Source organism: Aquarana catesbeiana, linkage group LG07, assembly GCF_042186555.1.
Source record: "Aquarana catesbeiana isolate 2022-GZ linkage group LG07, ASM4218655v1, whole genome shotgun sequence".
Lineage (NCBI taxonomy): Eukaryota > Metazoa > Chordata > Amphibia > Anura > Ranidae > Aquarana > Aquarana catesbeiana.
The window spans coordinates 28803750-28818129 of NC_133330.1; the positions used below are offsets into that span (position 1 = coordinate 28803750).

Below are 14380 nucleotides of genomic sequence, written 5' to 3' on the forward strand. Positions count from 1 at the left end.
TCTTCAAATTCGAATGCCGCGGAACACCCTTTAAAATTTCTCCCATAGACTTTTAAAGGGTGTTCCGCGGCATTCGAATTTGCCGCGAACACCCCAAATTGTTCGCTGTTCGGCGAACTTGCGAACAGCCAATGTTCGAGTCGAACATGAGTTCGACTCGAACTCGAAGCTCATCCCTAATTAGCAGAAAGGCCCGCTGTGTATTTGGACATGGCACTTTTTCTTTTTGTTGGTCATGTTTTTATGTAACGAGCATGTGCACTACAGGTGTGTATTTTTTTGTGTGTTTTGCATAGAGTTGGAGGATGCAAGTCAATGGGGGAGGGGGGGGTGCTGATGTCAGAGAGAGATTCTGTGGCCTTCAGGTCTTTTGCCTTTCCCCATCAAGAGGGGTCCTTCTTTGGGAGAGCCCCTCGCCAAGTACTTAGTGCAGTGGCTTCAGTTGGTCCTAACTAGTGGAATACACCTGGCTTCAACCTGGGCGGACCATGGCGTCAGTTGCTTTGCGCCCCAAGAAGGTAGTAGCCCTAGACACCAACGAATCTATCACCTACCACCTACAATTGGGACACAACCCATTGAAAGTGATTCCCTCTATACCTTCCACAACCTGCTGCTAAGCAGCCTCCAGGGGCACTGTACCTGGTCCTAAAGCCGAAGAGGGCTCTCCTTGTGGCTGAGTGCTTGGTGTCCCTGGAGATGGTAACAAGGATCACTGAGGCCCAGAGAAGCAGGGATTGCTAGCTGTGCCAAGGGTATCAGGTTCTGGAGTGGCATCCTCTCTGCAGGTGGACTCCAGGTGAGAGGAGAAACTGGTCTTGGTAAGGATGCAGGGTCATACAGCATAGCAAACTAATGCAGCAGGCTGGTCACAGCAGGTAGGTACAGCAGGCTGGTCACAGCAGGTAGGTACCTCAGATGGATCACAGCAGGCAGGGCAAGACAGGAGGTGTAGTCAGGAATTGCGGCTAAGGTCAGAGTACCAGTGGTCAGCAGACAGAAGATCAGAGACGTGGTCAGGTAGGCCGAGATCATACACAGGGTTGGAGACACGAGCAGATTCATGGACAAGCCAGGGTTAGAGTCAGGAGAGAGACAAGAAGAATCCAAGAGCAAGCCGGGTCAGTAACGGGTAGTTCAGTAGTATAAGCACACAGGGTCACAGGTATCAGGAAGCTGAAGACCAGTCAGCATTGTCTGCGTGCATCTGTCATTCCATTAAAGGCCAGAGGGCACCAGAATTGAATGCAGGTGGTGTGCGCCGGCACGCACAAGCGCATGCCATGGCTCATATGTGTGCACCCATTCTCTTCCATTGCGTATATATGTGCATTTCTGCACAAATAGGCATGGCCATGTTGAATACTGCCCATTATGCCAGGTCTCTGGGCAAATCTTTTCTGGCTTTTTCCCTGACAGGCACCAGTCCAGTGCTGTCCTCCACCCAGGCTCGATAGTGTCTATATGTGGACATTTTAACACTTATTGTTATTACTAAACATCTGTATTGTACCTCTTTGCCCAGAATCAGGAATTGTTCAGGAGTTGAGATCATTTGCCAACAGTCCCACCTCAATCCAGGTGACATGGAACCTCATCCCAGAGGCTACCGGCTATAGGCTGGAATGGAGGCAAGCTCGAGGTAACAGAAAATGAAGTATTGGGACTGGTAAAGTAAGGTATGAGCAGGACAACAGGTAAAGGTATTAATCACATATCTGTCTTCTAGGTGGTCCTAAGGCTCCACAGATTGTGAACCTCCCCACTACCACCAATCAATATGAAATTACCCAACTGCGGCCAGGAACGGAGTACCGTATAACCCTCTTCACCTTGTATGACGGCAGAGAGGTGGCAACTCCAGCAACCACCTATGAGACTGGTGAGTCGAGCCAAACCTGACGTTTTACAATCCATCTATCTATATTTCTCTGCAGAGTTGCATCTTGGAACTGGAAGGGGAGATTTAAAACACTTGTATAAGTTCACCTTTGCATCTCAGAGAATAAAAATAATTCTTTCACACACACACACTGATACAGATTAGTTACTGTATATACTGGTTGCACTTCCATTTTTCCTGTTTCATCATTTTAAATTTTAAAACTTTAGTAAAAGAAAAAAATTAAATTTTTATATTGTTGTTGTTCAGTCGTTTAGTCGTGTCCGACTCTTTGTGACCTCATGGACCATATCGCGCCAGGCTTTTCTCTTCTCCACTGCCTCCCGGAGCTAGCTTAACTTCATGTTCATTGTGTTTGATGATGCTGTCTATCCATCTTGTTTTCCGTCGTCCTCTTCTCCTTTTTCCTTCCATGTTTCCCAGCATCAGGATCTTTTCTAGTGAGTCCTCTCCTTGCATTAGGTGACCAAAGTATTTGAGTTTCAGCTTCAGGATCTTCCAGTGAATATTCAGGGTTGATTTTCTTAAAGATTGCCTGGTTTGTTCTTCTTGCCGTCCAAGGGACGTTCAAGAGTCTTCTCCAACACCATAGTTCAAAAGCATAAAATTCTTTGGCGTTCAGGCTTCCATATGGTCCAACATTCACAGCCCTATGTTACTACTGGGAATACCATAGCTTTGACTATATGGCATTTTGTCAGTAGGGTGATCTTTTGATATTTTTATGGAATTTTTATTTATTTATTTTTTACTAGTGATGCCGGCGATCAGCGACTGCGATATTGCGTTGGACAAATCGGACACTAAGGGGTTTATTTACTATAGCTAGAGAGGGTTCTAGGTTTTATTGCCAAAGCTTAATTGAACAAACTAAGGTTAGAATCTTATTGGTTTCTATGCAGAAATGTGACTAATTTTGCCCTCTCTAGCTATAGTAAATGTCCCCTGTCTGACACTTTTTGGAGACCAGTGACACTAATACAGTGATCAGTGCTAAAAAATATGCACTGTCACTGTACTAATGACACTGGCTGGCAAGGGGTTAACATCAGGGGAGATTAAAGGGTTAACTGTGTGCCTAGCCTGTGTTTGTGTGCTGTGTGGGAGGTGTTTTTGCTAGGGGAAGGCATGGATCTATGTTTCTGCTTTTCAGAGACACAGCATCAATGCCTTCCCTACTGACTGTCTAATGATCGGCGGGTGTCGGCGGACATCGAGTCCATGGTACCCGCAGATCAGCTCCCGCTGTGTATAATCACAACAGGAGCGGGTCACCAGCAGTGCATGCACGCCCCAGACCCGGAAGTGCAGGATCATGTACTAGGTACATGATCCTGTGCAGCAGAGCCGCCTTGTTGCTGTATATGTAAGTTATATGGTCAGCAAGCGGTTAATCTTATACGGTCGGCAATCGTTGTATGTGTAATTTTTTATGGTCGGCAAGCGATTAAAGTTTTACGGTCAGCAAGCGCTGTTATACGGTTGGCAAGCGGTTGTGTGCTGTGCCCCACAAGAAAGAGAGATTTCCCCTTACTTCCTGTCCAACAGCTGCTGCAGCGGGAAGTGAGATAAAATCTTTACACAGTGAGGGGAAGTCCGCTCGAAGACAGCTGTCACCGCAACAGGTGTCCCCATTGGAAGGTTATTATTATTTTATATTTCTCAAAATATATTTTCTCCCTGGGCCTCAAGTGTTTATCCACTATTTGAGCAGCCATCTTGGGCACACTAGAATATCATACCGTCTTTCCCCGAAAGTAAGACATCCCCTGAAAATAAGACCTACTTCCAGTTTTGCCTCTCACTGTAATATAAGGCTTCCCCTGGAAAATAAGACCTACTTCTAGTTTTGCCTCTCGCTGTAATATAAGGCATCCCCCGTAAAATAAGACCTACTTCCACTTTTGCCTCTCGCTGTAATATAAGGCCTCCCCGATAATAAGGCCACCCCGGAATATAAGGCCCCCGAAGCTACCGTAAAGCGTCTGACTCCTCTGGACCATAGCGGCGGGCGTCGCCACGCAGCTCACTGATTGGCCACAGCGCAGCCGGAGCTGTTCAGGCAGTGAGAGGTCTCTTTAAATCAGAGAGCCCGCGCCGCAGGCAGGACAAGCTGCCGCCTTCTGCCGCCTGCTGCTCGCTCTGCCCTGATGGAGTCTGGCTGACTCACAATTAGACAGTGAGTGGGGGCAGGAGTCGGGCACATTGTGTGGAATCTGGCCGGCACAGACACACAGGGATGACTGAGTTGGGAGGGGGGATGTCTGATAAAGGGGTGGGGGGATGGCTGGTAAAGGTGGGGAGAATGTCTGGTGAAGGTGGGAGGGGGGAGAGACTAAATAATCCACTGTCCACTGGCACAGGGGTGGGGGGACTCACTTAAAATGACACAGGGTAGATTTGAGGGGGGAAATCAAAATGGCACAGGAGGATCAGAAGGGGGGGAATCAAAAGTAGTAGTAGTAACAAGAAATTCTTGATACCGTAGGATTCACAGTTTTTCTGGTTATGTTGGTTTGTGATGACAACTACTACCGTACCGTATACAAGTAATACATTTCCTTTTTTTTTTGTTCAACAATAAATGTGTACCGTATTCTTCTTCATGGAAAAATAAGACATCCCCTGAAAAATAAGACCTAGCGCATCTTTGGGAGCAAAAATTAATATAAGACACTGTCTTATTTTCGGGGAAACAGGATATTAGGACCAGTTTTAGATAGGAGCCAATTAACCAACTAGCATGCCTTTGGAGTGTGGAAGGAAACCCACACAAGCACAGGGAGATCATCCAAACTCCATGCAGATAGTGTCCTGGCACAGAACCAAGGCCCGGAGTATAGCAAGGCAGAATAGCTCACTACTAAGCCAATGTGCTGCCCAACCTACCCCTACTTTTTGATCTGGTGACAACTGTTCACTTTTAGGTTTCCCATCACTTTCTGTATCGGTAACAGTGGCCATCAAGAAATATAGACCGGGTGCAGGGCCCCTGATAAGGCAGTACAACCAGTCCTGTTGTACCGGGCCCGGCCCTATCAGTTCAACATGGGGGCCTGGGAACCTTTACAGTTCATTTCTGCATAATAAAAAAACAGAGCTTTCTATATCCCTGTAGGAGCAGAAATCTCAGTATGAGCTTTGAAGGCTAGAGGAGAGATTTGGAGTCTAACAGAACAAAGATCTCCCCATAAAGAGGACCAGTCATGGTTCTTGCTATTACATGATCAAAGCCAGGGCAGGGGGGGAGGCCAGGCGCGGAGCCAGGGGTAGAGTCAAGGGTGGGTCAAAGAGGGCCCCAAAAGGTAGGCTGTACAGGGTCCATTATTTCTAACAACGGACCTGACCTAACTGGGTGACTCTCGCCAGCGGAGAAACAAACAGCAAAAAAATCCCTTACGAAGGAATTCCGGAAATTTAGAATTTGCGGAATTTCGGAAATGTAGAATTTGCGGAATTTCGGAAATGTAGAATTTGCGGAATTTCTGAAATTTCAAATTTCTGAATTTTCTAAAATCAAAAGTTCGGAAATTCGAAAATTTGGAAATTTAGATATTTCCAAATTAACGAATTTGGCGAAATTAGTTAAAAAAACGTATGCGGAACTTAACAAATTGCTTATGTCTATGTGGAATGGTGACTGGGTGACTCTTCCCAGCGGAGAAACAAACAGCAATAAATCCCTGACAGAGAAATTTCTGAAATTTCTAATTTTTCGAATTTCCAAGTTTTTGAAAATCAAAAATTTGGAAATTCGGAAATTCAAAAATTCAGAAATTCAGATATTTCCAAATTAACAAATTTATCAAAATTCATTAAAAAACAAATTTGGAACTAAACAAATTGGACATGTCTATTTGGAATGGTGACTGGGTGACTCTCCCCAACGGAGAAACAAACAGCAATAAATCCCTGACGGAGGAATTTCCGAAATTTAGAATTTCCGAAATCTCGAAAATTTCTGAATTCGTAAATTTGAAAATTCGTATATTTCCAAATTAACGAATTTATCGAAATTCGTTAAAAAATGAATTTGAAACTAAACGAATTGCACTTGTGTGGAAGGAAAACCACACGAAGCACATGGAGATCATGCAAACTCCATGCAGATATGTTCTGGCTCGGAAACAAGGACCCGAGTGCAGCAGGGCAAAATAGCTCACTACTAAGCCACTGTGCTGCCCAACCATAAAGAGGACCTGTCACGGCTCATGCTATTACATGTTCAAAGCCGGGCAGGGGAGAGGCCAGGCGTGGAGCCAGGAGTGGAGGTCAAAGGCGGGTCAAAGGGGGCCCCAAAAGGTTGTACAGGACCTATGATTTCTAACAACGGACCTGACTGGGTGACTCTCCCCAGAAACAAACAGCAATAAATCCCTGACGGAGGTCTAAACTTTTTAGACACTTTAATAATTTAAGAATGTAATTGTTCATTTATATAAATAAACAAATCAATAAATAATAATATTTAAAAAAATAATACAAATAATGTAAAAATTTAATTATCTACATTTAAATTTGCTGTATCAAAATTTTAAACCACTTTGGAATTTTCCTTAAAAACAGAACTAAACTGTCTCAATCAACACTATTTTTAATCCTTATGCTGCTTAGTAAATTAATAGGAAGGTATATTTTATTTACTTGTTTTAAACTTTTTATTTTACATTTTTTTTAGTTGCTTCCTGGTTTCTGGCCTAGGCCAAAATAATGTCATACATCCCAAGAGTCTTCATAGGCATTTTTTCTTTCATCTGGCGGAGGGGAGGAGGGACTTTCTCAGCTAAGCACAACCCCCTGTTTGCATGCCTGAGCTAGGGGCAGATGGCTTCAAAGAAGTATTTCTTTCATCTGGCGGAGGGGAGGAGGGGTGTTCTCAGCTAAGCACAACTCCCTGTTTGCATGCCTGAGCTAGGGGCAGATGGCTTCAAAGAAGTATTTCTCTCATCTGGCGGAGGGGAGGAGGGGTGTTCTCAGCTAAGCACAACCCCCTGTTTGCATGCCTGAGCTAAGGGCAGATGGCTTCAAAGAAGTAGTTCTTTCATCTGGCGGAGGGGAGGAGATTCGTTCTCAGCTAAGCACAACCCCCTGCTTGCATGTCCAAGCTAAGGGCAGATGGCTTCAAATAAGTAAATGCCACATAAATTATCTGCCCTTACTCAAGATGGCCGCAGCTAGAAATGCTGGGAGGGGTGTTTTTCAAAGTGATTTCTCAACAAACTAAAGCATGGAGATGTAGATGGACGGGGGGAGTTTGCTTTGAATATTAAAAATGAATGAAATAGCGTTTTGGGTTTGTGGTGCTCAGATGCAGTGAAGTTCCACTTTAAAAGACAAGTTGTAATCTGGCATCACTGTGGTTTTAGTAATTACCTCTTAATAGCTTGGGTTCCTGTAATTCAGAAATTTTACCTTTTTCTTTTCACCAAGGTGTCGTCGGTACAGTTACCAACTTTCGGCTTGTAGATGCCACCGGCAAAAAAGTGCGTTTGGCGTGGACGACATTGGCGGGTGCAACGGAATACAAGGTGGTGATTCGCAGCACTGATGGTGAGGATGGTCATGTACTTGTTTTTTTATCCAGAAAGAGCAAGAGGGTGCGAAGAACGCCAAACCACAAATCAGTGCAGGCAAACTTAAAGGATAAGTTCATTTCTTTAGAAAAAAAGTAATAAATGCACTTTTTTTTTTTGCAGGTAAAAATGTGTATTTATTATTTTTAATTTTTTGGAGCCTGTAAAGCATTACACTAACAATCAGAAGATCACTGGTGCCATGCAGGTCTCCAGCAGATCTGCCAGTGTATTTGCTTGCCCGTACATTCTGAGTGACGTGGCCGGGCGAGCGGAGTCCCGATCCGCCACGTATTATTTTTTATTGTGACAGCTAGTGGGGGGTAGAAGTTCCCTGCTAGCTGTCAGATCAGGGATCAGATCAGACCAGGCCGGTCCATTGGTATGTGTTACATCCTGAATATGGGTGTAACATGTAACATCTCAATATGAAGGAAGATGTCCCTGTGACTGCTCATCCATGTCATCCCAAGGTATTATAGTAAGTGGCAACCTCAGCCTGGACTCTGGCCAGACCACACCTCCAACCCATTTCGCTCAGCCCCTTGGAGCTTAGTCATGAGGATCCCATGACTACACTACAATGGGTGGCGTAAAAAGCATTGGGGCGTGGCCTGGCCGGAGACCAGGCTGAGGATGCAACTTACTTTCATACCTTGGGATGACATGGATGAGAGGTCACAGGGACATCATCCTTCATACTGAGATATCTTAGAAGCCGAGATAGGCTCCCTCCCGACCAGCACTCCCAGAGGTGGATATTAAGAATTGATTCCCGCTTCAGTGAGCCTGAGCAGCAATACGATACTAGACATGTGCACTGACAAAAAATGTGTTCGTTTTCGTTTCAATCATTTTTTTGCTTTTTTTGGAAATGCGGAAATTCGGAAATTTGAAAATTCGGAAATTGAAAAATCCAAACATTCGGATTTTCGGATTTCTGAATTTCGGATTTTCGGATTTCCGAATTTTTGAATTTCCGAATTTCGAATTTCCGAATTTTCAAATTTCCCAATTTCGAATTTCCAAATTTTCAAATTTCTGAATTTTCAAATTCCTGAATTTTCGAATTTCCCAATTTCCGAATTTTCAAATTTCCAAATTTTCACATTTCCAAATTTTCAAATTTCCGAATTAGAATTTTTGAATTTTCCAATTTCCGAAATCTTCCAATTTACAAAACTTTGAATTTCCGAATTTAGAATTTTCCAATTTGCGAAATTTCGAGCTTCCGAAATTTTGAATTTTCAAATTTCCGAATTTCCTAAATTCCGAAATTTCGAATTTAAAAATTTGGAAATTCATAAATTTAAGAATTTGTCAAAATTCGTTAAAAATCGAATTCGGAACTAAACGAATTGCACATGTCTACACGATACAGGTCTCTTTTGTAACATGTAACGTGTTACGAAAGGTGAACTTATCCTTTAAATCATTCAGCAAATAATTTGAGAGAAATCCAATTTGTTTCGGGGGTCTGAGCACTCCCCCTTCATTGGGGCTTGAATGTCATACATATAGTTTTGTAAGAATACATATAGCACAATTAGTAAACTGACTCTAAAGTTTAATTGAGTGCTACAGTATCCAAAATGTCTTTATACAGTTCACAATGGTACGATATACGCTCTGACTTTGGGAGTACACGTCGCATCACATGTATAAATCAATCGTTCCCTATGAGAGCCAGCTTAACTAGTCTGACACAAGTCCGTGCGACTTTAAAAACGTTCCTGCACTACTTTGTTTTGACTTTGGTCCTACTTCAGCCCATTGAATATCCTTGTCCTAACCATATGACTTGTGACATCCGACATAGTGATTACTAGACATGTGCACTGGCGAAAAATATGTGTTTGTTTTCATTTCATTCGTTTTTTTGTTTTTTTCGTAAATTTGTAAATTCTTACATTCGAAAATTCGTAATTCGTAAATTCAAAAATTCGAAGATCCGATAACTCGGAATTCGAAAATTCAGAGATTTTCAAAAATCCAAAATTTCTAAAATTCGAAAATCCGAAAATTCGAAATAACTAACTAACTAACTAATAATAATAATTAATAATTAACTATTAAATTATAGCTATTGGAATTTCCTTTCAAATTTGGCTGTTAGGGAACGTAACAAATACGAATTTATCTGAAGTTACGAATTATGCAAAATAACGAATGCCGCATCTAAACAAATGGAACGGAACAAATTAATAATAAATAATAATAATAAAAAAATAATTTGTTAGGTTCCATTCGTTTAGATACGGCATTTGTTATTTCGGATAATTCGTAACTTCGGATAAATTCGTATTTGTTACGTTCACTAACAGCCAAATTTGAAAGGAAATTCCAATACCTATAATTTAATAGTTTAGCAATAGTTATGAAATTATAAATTAGTGAATAATTCAGATTTTTGAGTTTTCAGGTTTTCACATTTTTGTTCCTATCTTCAGATTTAGAATTTTCAGATTTTCATTCCTGCTTTAGGATTTATTTGAAGTTTCGAATTATGTGAAATAACGAATGCGGCATCTAAACAAACGGAACGGAACAAATTAATAATAATATTAAAAAGTAATTTGTTACGTTCCATTAATTCAGATACGGCATTCGTTATTTCGGATAAATTCGTATTTGTTACGTTCGCTAACAGCCAAATTTGAAAGGAAATTCCAATACCTATAATTTAATAGTTTAGTAATAGTTATGAATTTATTAGTTAGTTAATAATTCAGATTATCGAATTTTCGGGTTTTGAAATTTTTGTTCTTATCTTCGGATTTTGAATTTTTCGGATTTTCATTCCTATTTTCGGATTTTCGAATTTCTGAATTTTTGGATTTTCGAATTTCCAAAAATTTAGAATTTTCGAATTTTGGAATATTAGAATTTCCAAATATTCGGAAACGGGTTTTCGTTGATTCGGATATTTCCGAATGAACAAATTTGCACATGTCTGGTGATTACAGCAGCAGTAAAAGAAATTTATGTCACCCTGGGACTGTTTTGATTGGTCAAAAGACATGTCAGACTATCGCAAAAGTCGGAGCAACATCTTATCCTGTTCATTCAAGTCGGATGGACTTAGGACCAAAGTAGGACCGATGTGGGACTGATGATGTTCCAGGGCAAAGTAGGATAAGAGTCGTACAAACAGTCGTGTCGTACCGGTGTGAACAAGGCCTCATGGTGATACAGTGCTAGTAACAAATCTCTTACAGGGTCTTTTGAAAGAACGAGACGAGTTCCGGGCAACCAAAACACAGTTGAATTGAACAGTCTTGAAGAAGGTGTGACATACGAGGTGTTTATATCAGCGCTGATTGGTCGAAGGGAAGGCTCGCCCGTCTCCATCACTGTCCAGACAGGTAATTTCAGAGACAAGAATGGCTACACATTATACAATTTACCAAAAACATATAATATGAGGTCAAACCTAAACACTTTCAATGTGTATGCAATCAGGCAGGCCCTTGTACTATATAGTTAAAAGTAAAACTAAAGGAAATTTAGCACAAAAAAAAAAATGTATAATGTGTCAATTAAGAATATCTGGCTCTTTTTTTAACCACTTCCGGTCCGCCCACCGTCGTTATACGTTGGCACTTTGAAGGGGAATATTGTTATGGCAGCAGTTAGCTGCCATAACCCCGGTATCCTCTTCTTCAGCGGGCGGTCCGCTTCAAGATAAAAGTGGTCTCTGCTCCTACGCACATGCGCAGAAGGAAAGAAAAGGGGTGAAGAATGGACGCTCGCTACTATCGAGAAAGACGGGGACATCGCGGGCTTCTCCTGCAGGTAAGTGTCACATAATGGTTTACTATACAATGCATAGTAGCCCATTATGCTTTAGGGTCGGTTCACACATGGGCAACACGACTTTAGCGCGACTTTGTACCGCGACTTCAACGCGGCTTCAGCGCGACTTTAGCGCGACTTCAGCGCGACTTCGGCAAATTACGAGGCGACTTGAAGTCGCCTCCATGACAGGCGACTTCGCCTGTGGCCAATCACGGGGCAATCAGCTCTCTGGGAGGGAGGGGGGAGGGAGGGGTTTTCCCTGCAAAGTCGCTTGACTTTACAGAGAGATCCGACTTGGAGGCGACTTCCATTGATTTCTATGGTACAGGTCGCCTACCAAGTCGGATCAAAGTAGTACAGGGAGTACGCTCTGAAGTCGGAGCGACTTCAGTAGCGTCTATTAAGACGCTAGCGTTCACTCCCATTCAAACTATTTCTGGGGCGACTTGGGGCGACTTGAGGGCGTACAAGTCGGATCCCAAGTCGCCCCAGTGTGAACCGAGCCTTACCTTTGCAGGGAAACAAAGAGGAAGTAACACCCATCAGGGTTTACTTCCTCTTTAAGAGGTCCTGTCATGCTTTTTTTTCTATTACAAGAGATGTTTACATTCCTTGTTATAGGAATAAAAGTGACACAATTTTTTTTCTTTAAAGAACAGTGTAAAAATAAAAAATAAAAGGTAAAATAAATAAGAAAAAAAATAAATTTTTTTTTAAACGTGCACCGTCCCGACGAGATCGCATGCAAAAGCGAACGCATGTCTGAGTAGCGTATGCTACTTGAGGTCTTGACCTCAACCCGATAGAGTCCTGATCTTAACCCAATAGAACACCTTTGGATTGAATTAGAGCGGAGACTGCGAGCCAGGCCTTCTCGTCCGACATCAGTACCTGACCTCACAAGTGCGCTTCTGGAAGAACAGTCAAACATTCCCATAGACACACTCCTAAACCTTGTGGATGGCCTTCCCAGAAGAGTTGAAGCTTTTATAGCTGCAAAGGGTGGACCAACCCAATATTGAACCCTACGGATGTCATTAAAGTTCATGTGCGTGTAAAGGCAGGCGTCCCAATACTTTTGACAATATAGTGTATGTTTCAGCTAGAGATACACTTTGATACAATTTCAGAAGAAGAAGTGCAATTATAATACACTCTAAATCCTTTAACAGCAAATCAAGCAAGTTAGTTTACAGTACATAACCTTACACTGTTTATTTTTTTTTACTTGGATCAACAACAACTGTACTAGTTTACGTTATTATTATTTTTTTTGTTACCTGCAAAGACAGGGCTTTCTTGAAAAATAAATAAAAGGCAAGTAAATCCCGGTATCCCTTTGGGTGTACATGCTACCTAGACTAGCTGGTAATTGCCCTGAGATATTCTGTACATCTGAATAGATACTGAGGGGAAGCAATACATTTAGGACTACTGGTATTGGATCAACCAGGTGAAAGAAACAACATAACATTTATTTTTTGTTTGTTTTTTTACCAAAAAAAGTGCACTGTTTTTTCTGTTTAGAGTTTGGGTTTAAAGAGAGCGTTTGAGAGCGTTTTGCAAGACAAGCAACATTTTTAATAAACTTTGAGTTGATATACAAGCGATGTCTTGATATACAAGTAGTGTCATGTCACAACTGGGTATAAAAGAGAAGAGAGGCGCCTCTAAGTGTAGCCATACAGTTACATTTAATGAAGGTACAACATTTAGAAACTTACGTGTTTGATGATTTAAAGAGGCATATCTAAAGCCTCTTACACATGATCGGATTGTTGGTCAACAAAACCGTGGACTTTTGTCCGAAGGGCGTTGGGCCAAACTTGTCTTGCATACAAACAGCAAGGAATTGTTGGCCAACAAATACGAAAGTAGTGACGTACTACGTTGTTTTTCAGCTCTTTAGCGCCACCCTTTGGGCTCCTTCTGCTAATTTCGTGTTAGTAGAAGTTTGGTGAGTGTTGATGCGCACTTTTCATTTCTCACTTTTCATTGCGCGCTTTTCAATTTGTTTCTGAACGGCCGTTCGTCAGCCAGACATGCCGCGGAATCGGAGGAGATAACGTGTTATTTATTATTGGCCTTGGAGTTATTGCTTTGACATTATTTTTTGGTTGAATAATAATGATTTGATTTGGTATATTTTCTGTATTTTTGGATGCATAGAATGCGCTCTTTGGTTAAGTTCTATTGGCAGATAACATGTCTAATTTTATTTGTTTTCTTTTTTTAATGCACAATAAAAAAATTGTGTAGAATAATACTTGGCTCTGTGTTTTACTTCAAATGACAGTTGGGGAGTCGGCAGTTACATTTAAAAAATACAATGTAAAATTGAGAAGGGACACCAACATAGTTGTATCTTTGATCTTAACGACGGGATAATGGTGTTGTGGTAACTTGCCCAAAAAAGAAAAAGAAAAAAAAAAAAGCATAATAATATTATTCTTGATATCACTAAAAAAAAAAAGCCTTTGAAAATTAGTTTGCAATAACTCCATCAGTATCACCAGCAAAGCATCTTCATTATTATCCCATTAAAGAAGAAGAGAATTGTGCGCTGCATTTCGAGATTTCATAATTTGCCACGTCACAAATGTTAATTCTCCATTACGAGCGTTAGTTTACAAGACCGGCCGCTTCTGCTTCCTAGCATGCGTGTTTGTACTTTGGACTTTTGTTCGACGGACTTGTGTACACACGCTCGGAAAATCCGACAACAGACATTTGTCCGCGGAAAATTTTAAAACCTGCCATCCAACAATTGTCTGATGGAGCGTACAAACGGTTGGATTTCCCACCAACAGCCTGTCATCACATAATTCCAGTCGGAAAATCCGATCGTGTGTACGAGGCTTTAGTAGGCAGGCATCCGGGGTAAAGCTGTCCACAAAGACCATCCTCCACACTGCCATCGACATTGTCCGTTCCACGCTGCGCTCCACGAGCGGTTCAAGCCTCGCTTTCAGATTGCTGTACTGCAGGGTATTCTTCCCGGTCACGATTGCAGACTGACAGCGGTGAGAGCCGGCGGTGCGGAGAACGGTCTATGTGGACATCTTTACCCCGGATGCCTGCATACTTAGATGTGCCTGTTTTAATC

General features: G+C 41.9%; 1 protein-coding gene across 1 annotated transcript in view; it reads left to right on the forward strand.

Moving 5' to 3' along the window:
• Positions 1-14380, forward strand: part of COL7A1 (collagen type VII alpha 1 chain) — a 294025-nt gene that overhangs the window by 98992 nt on the left and 180653 nt on the right. Inside the window, exons 13-16 of the mRNA XM_073591887.1 lie at positions 1526-1642; positions 1730-1882; positions 7334-7453; positions 10695-10841. Of these exons, the coding sequence (XP_073447988.1) occupies positions 1526-1642; positions 1730-1882; positions 7334-7453; positions 10695-10841 (537 nt within the window). The remainder of the gene's footprint in view (positions 1-1525; positions 1643-1729; positions 1883-7333; positions 7454-10694; positions 10842-14380) is intronic.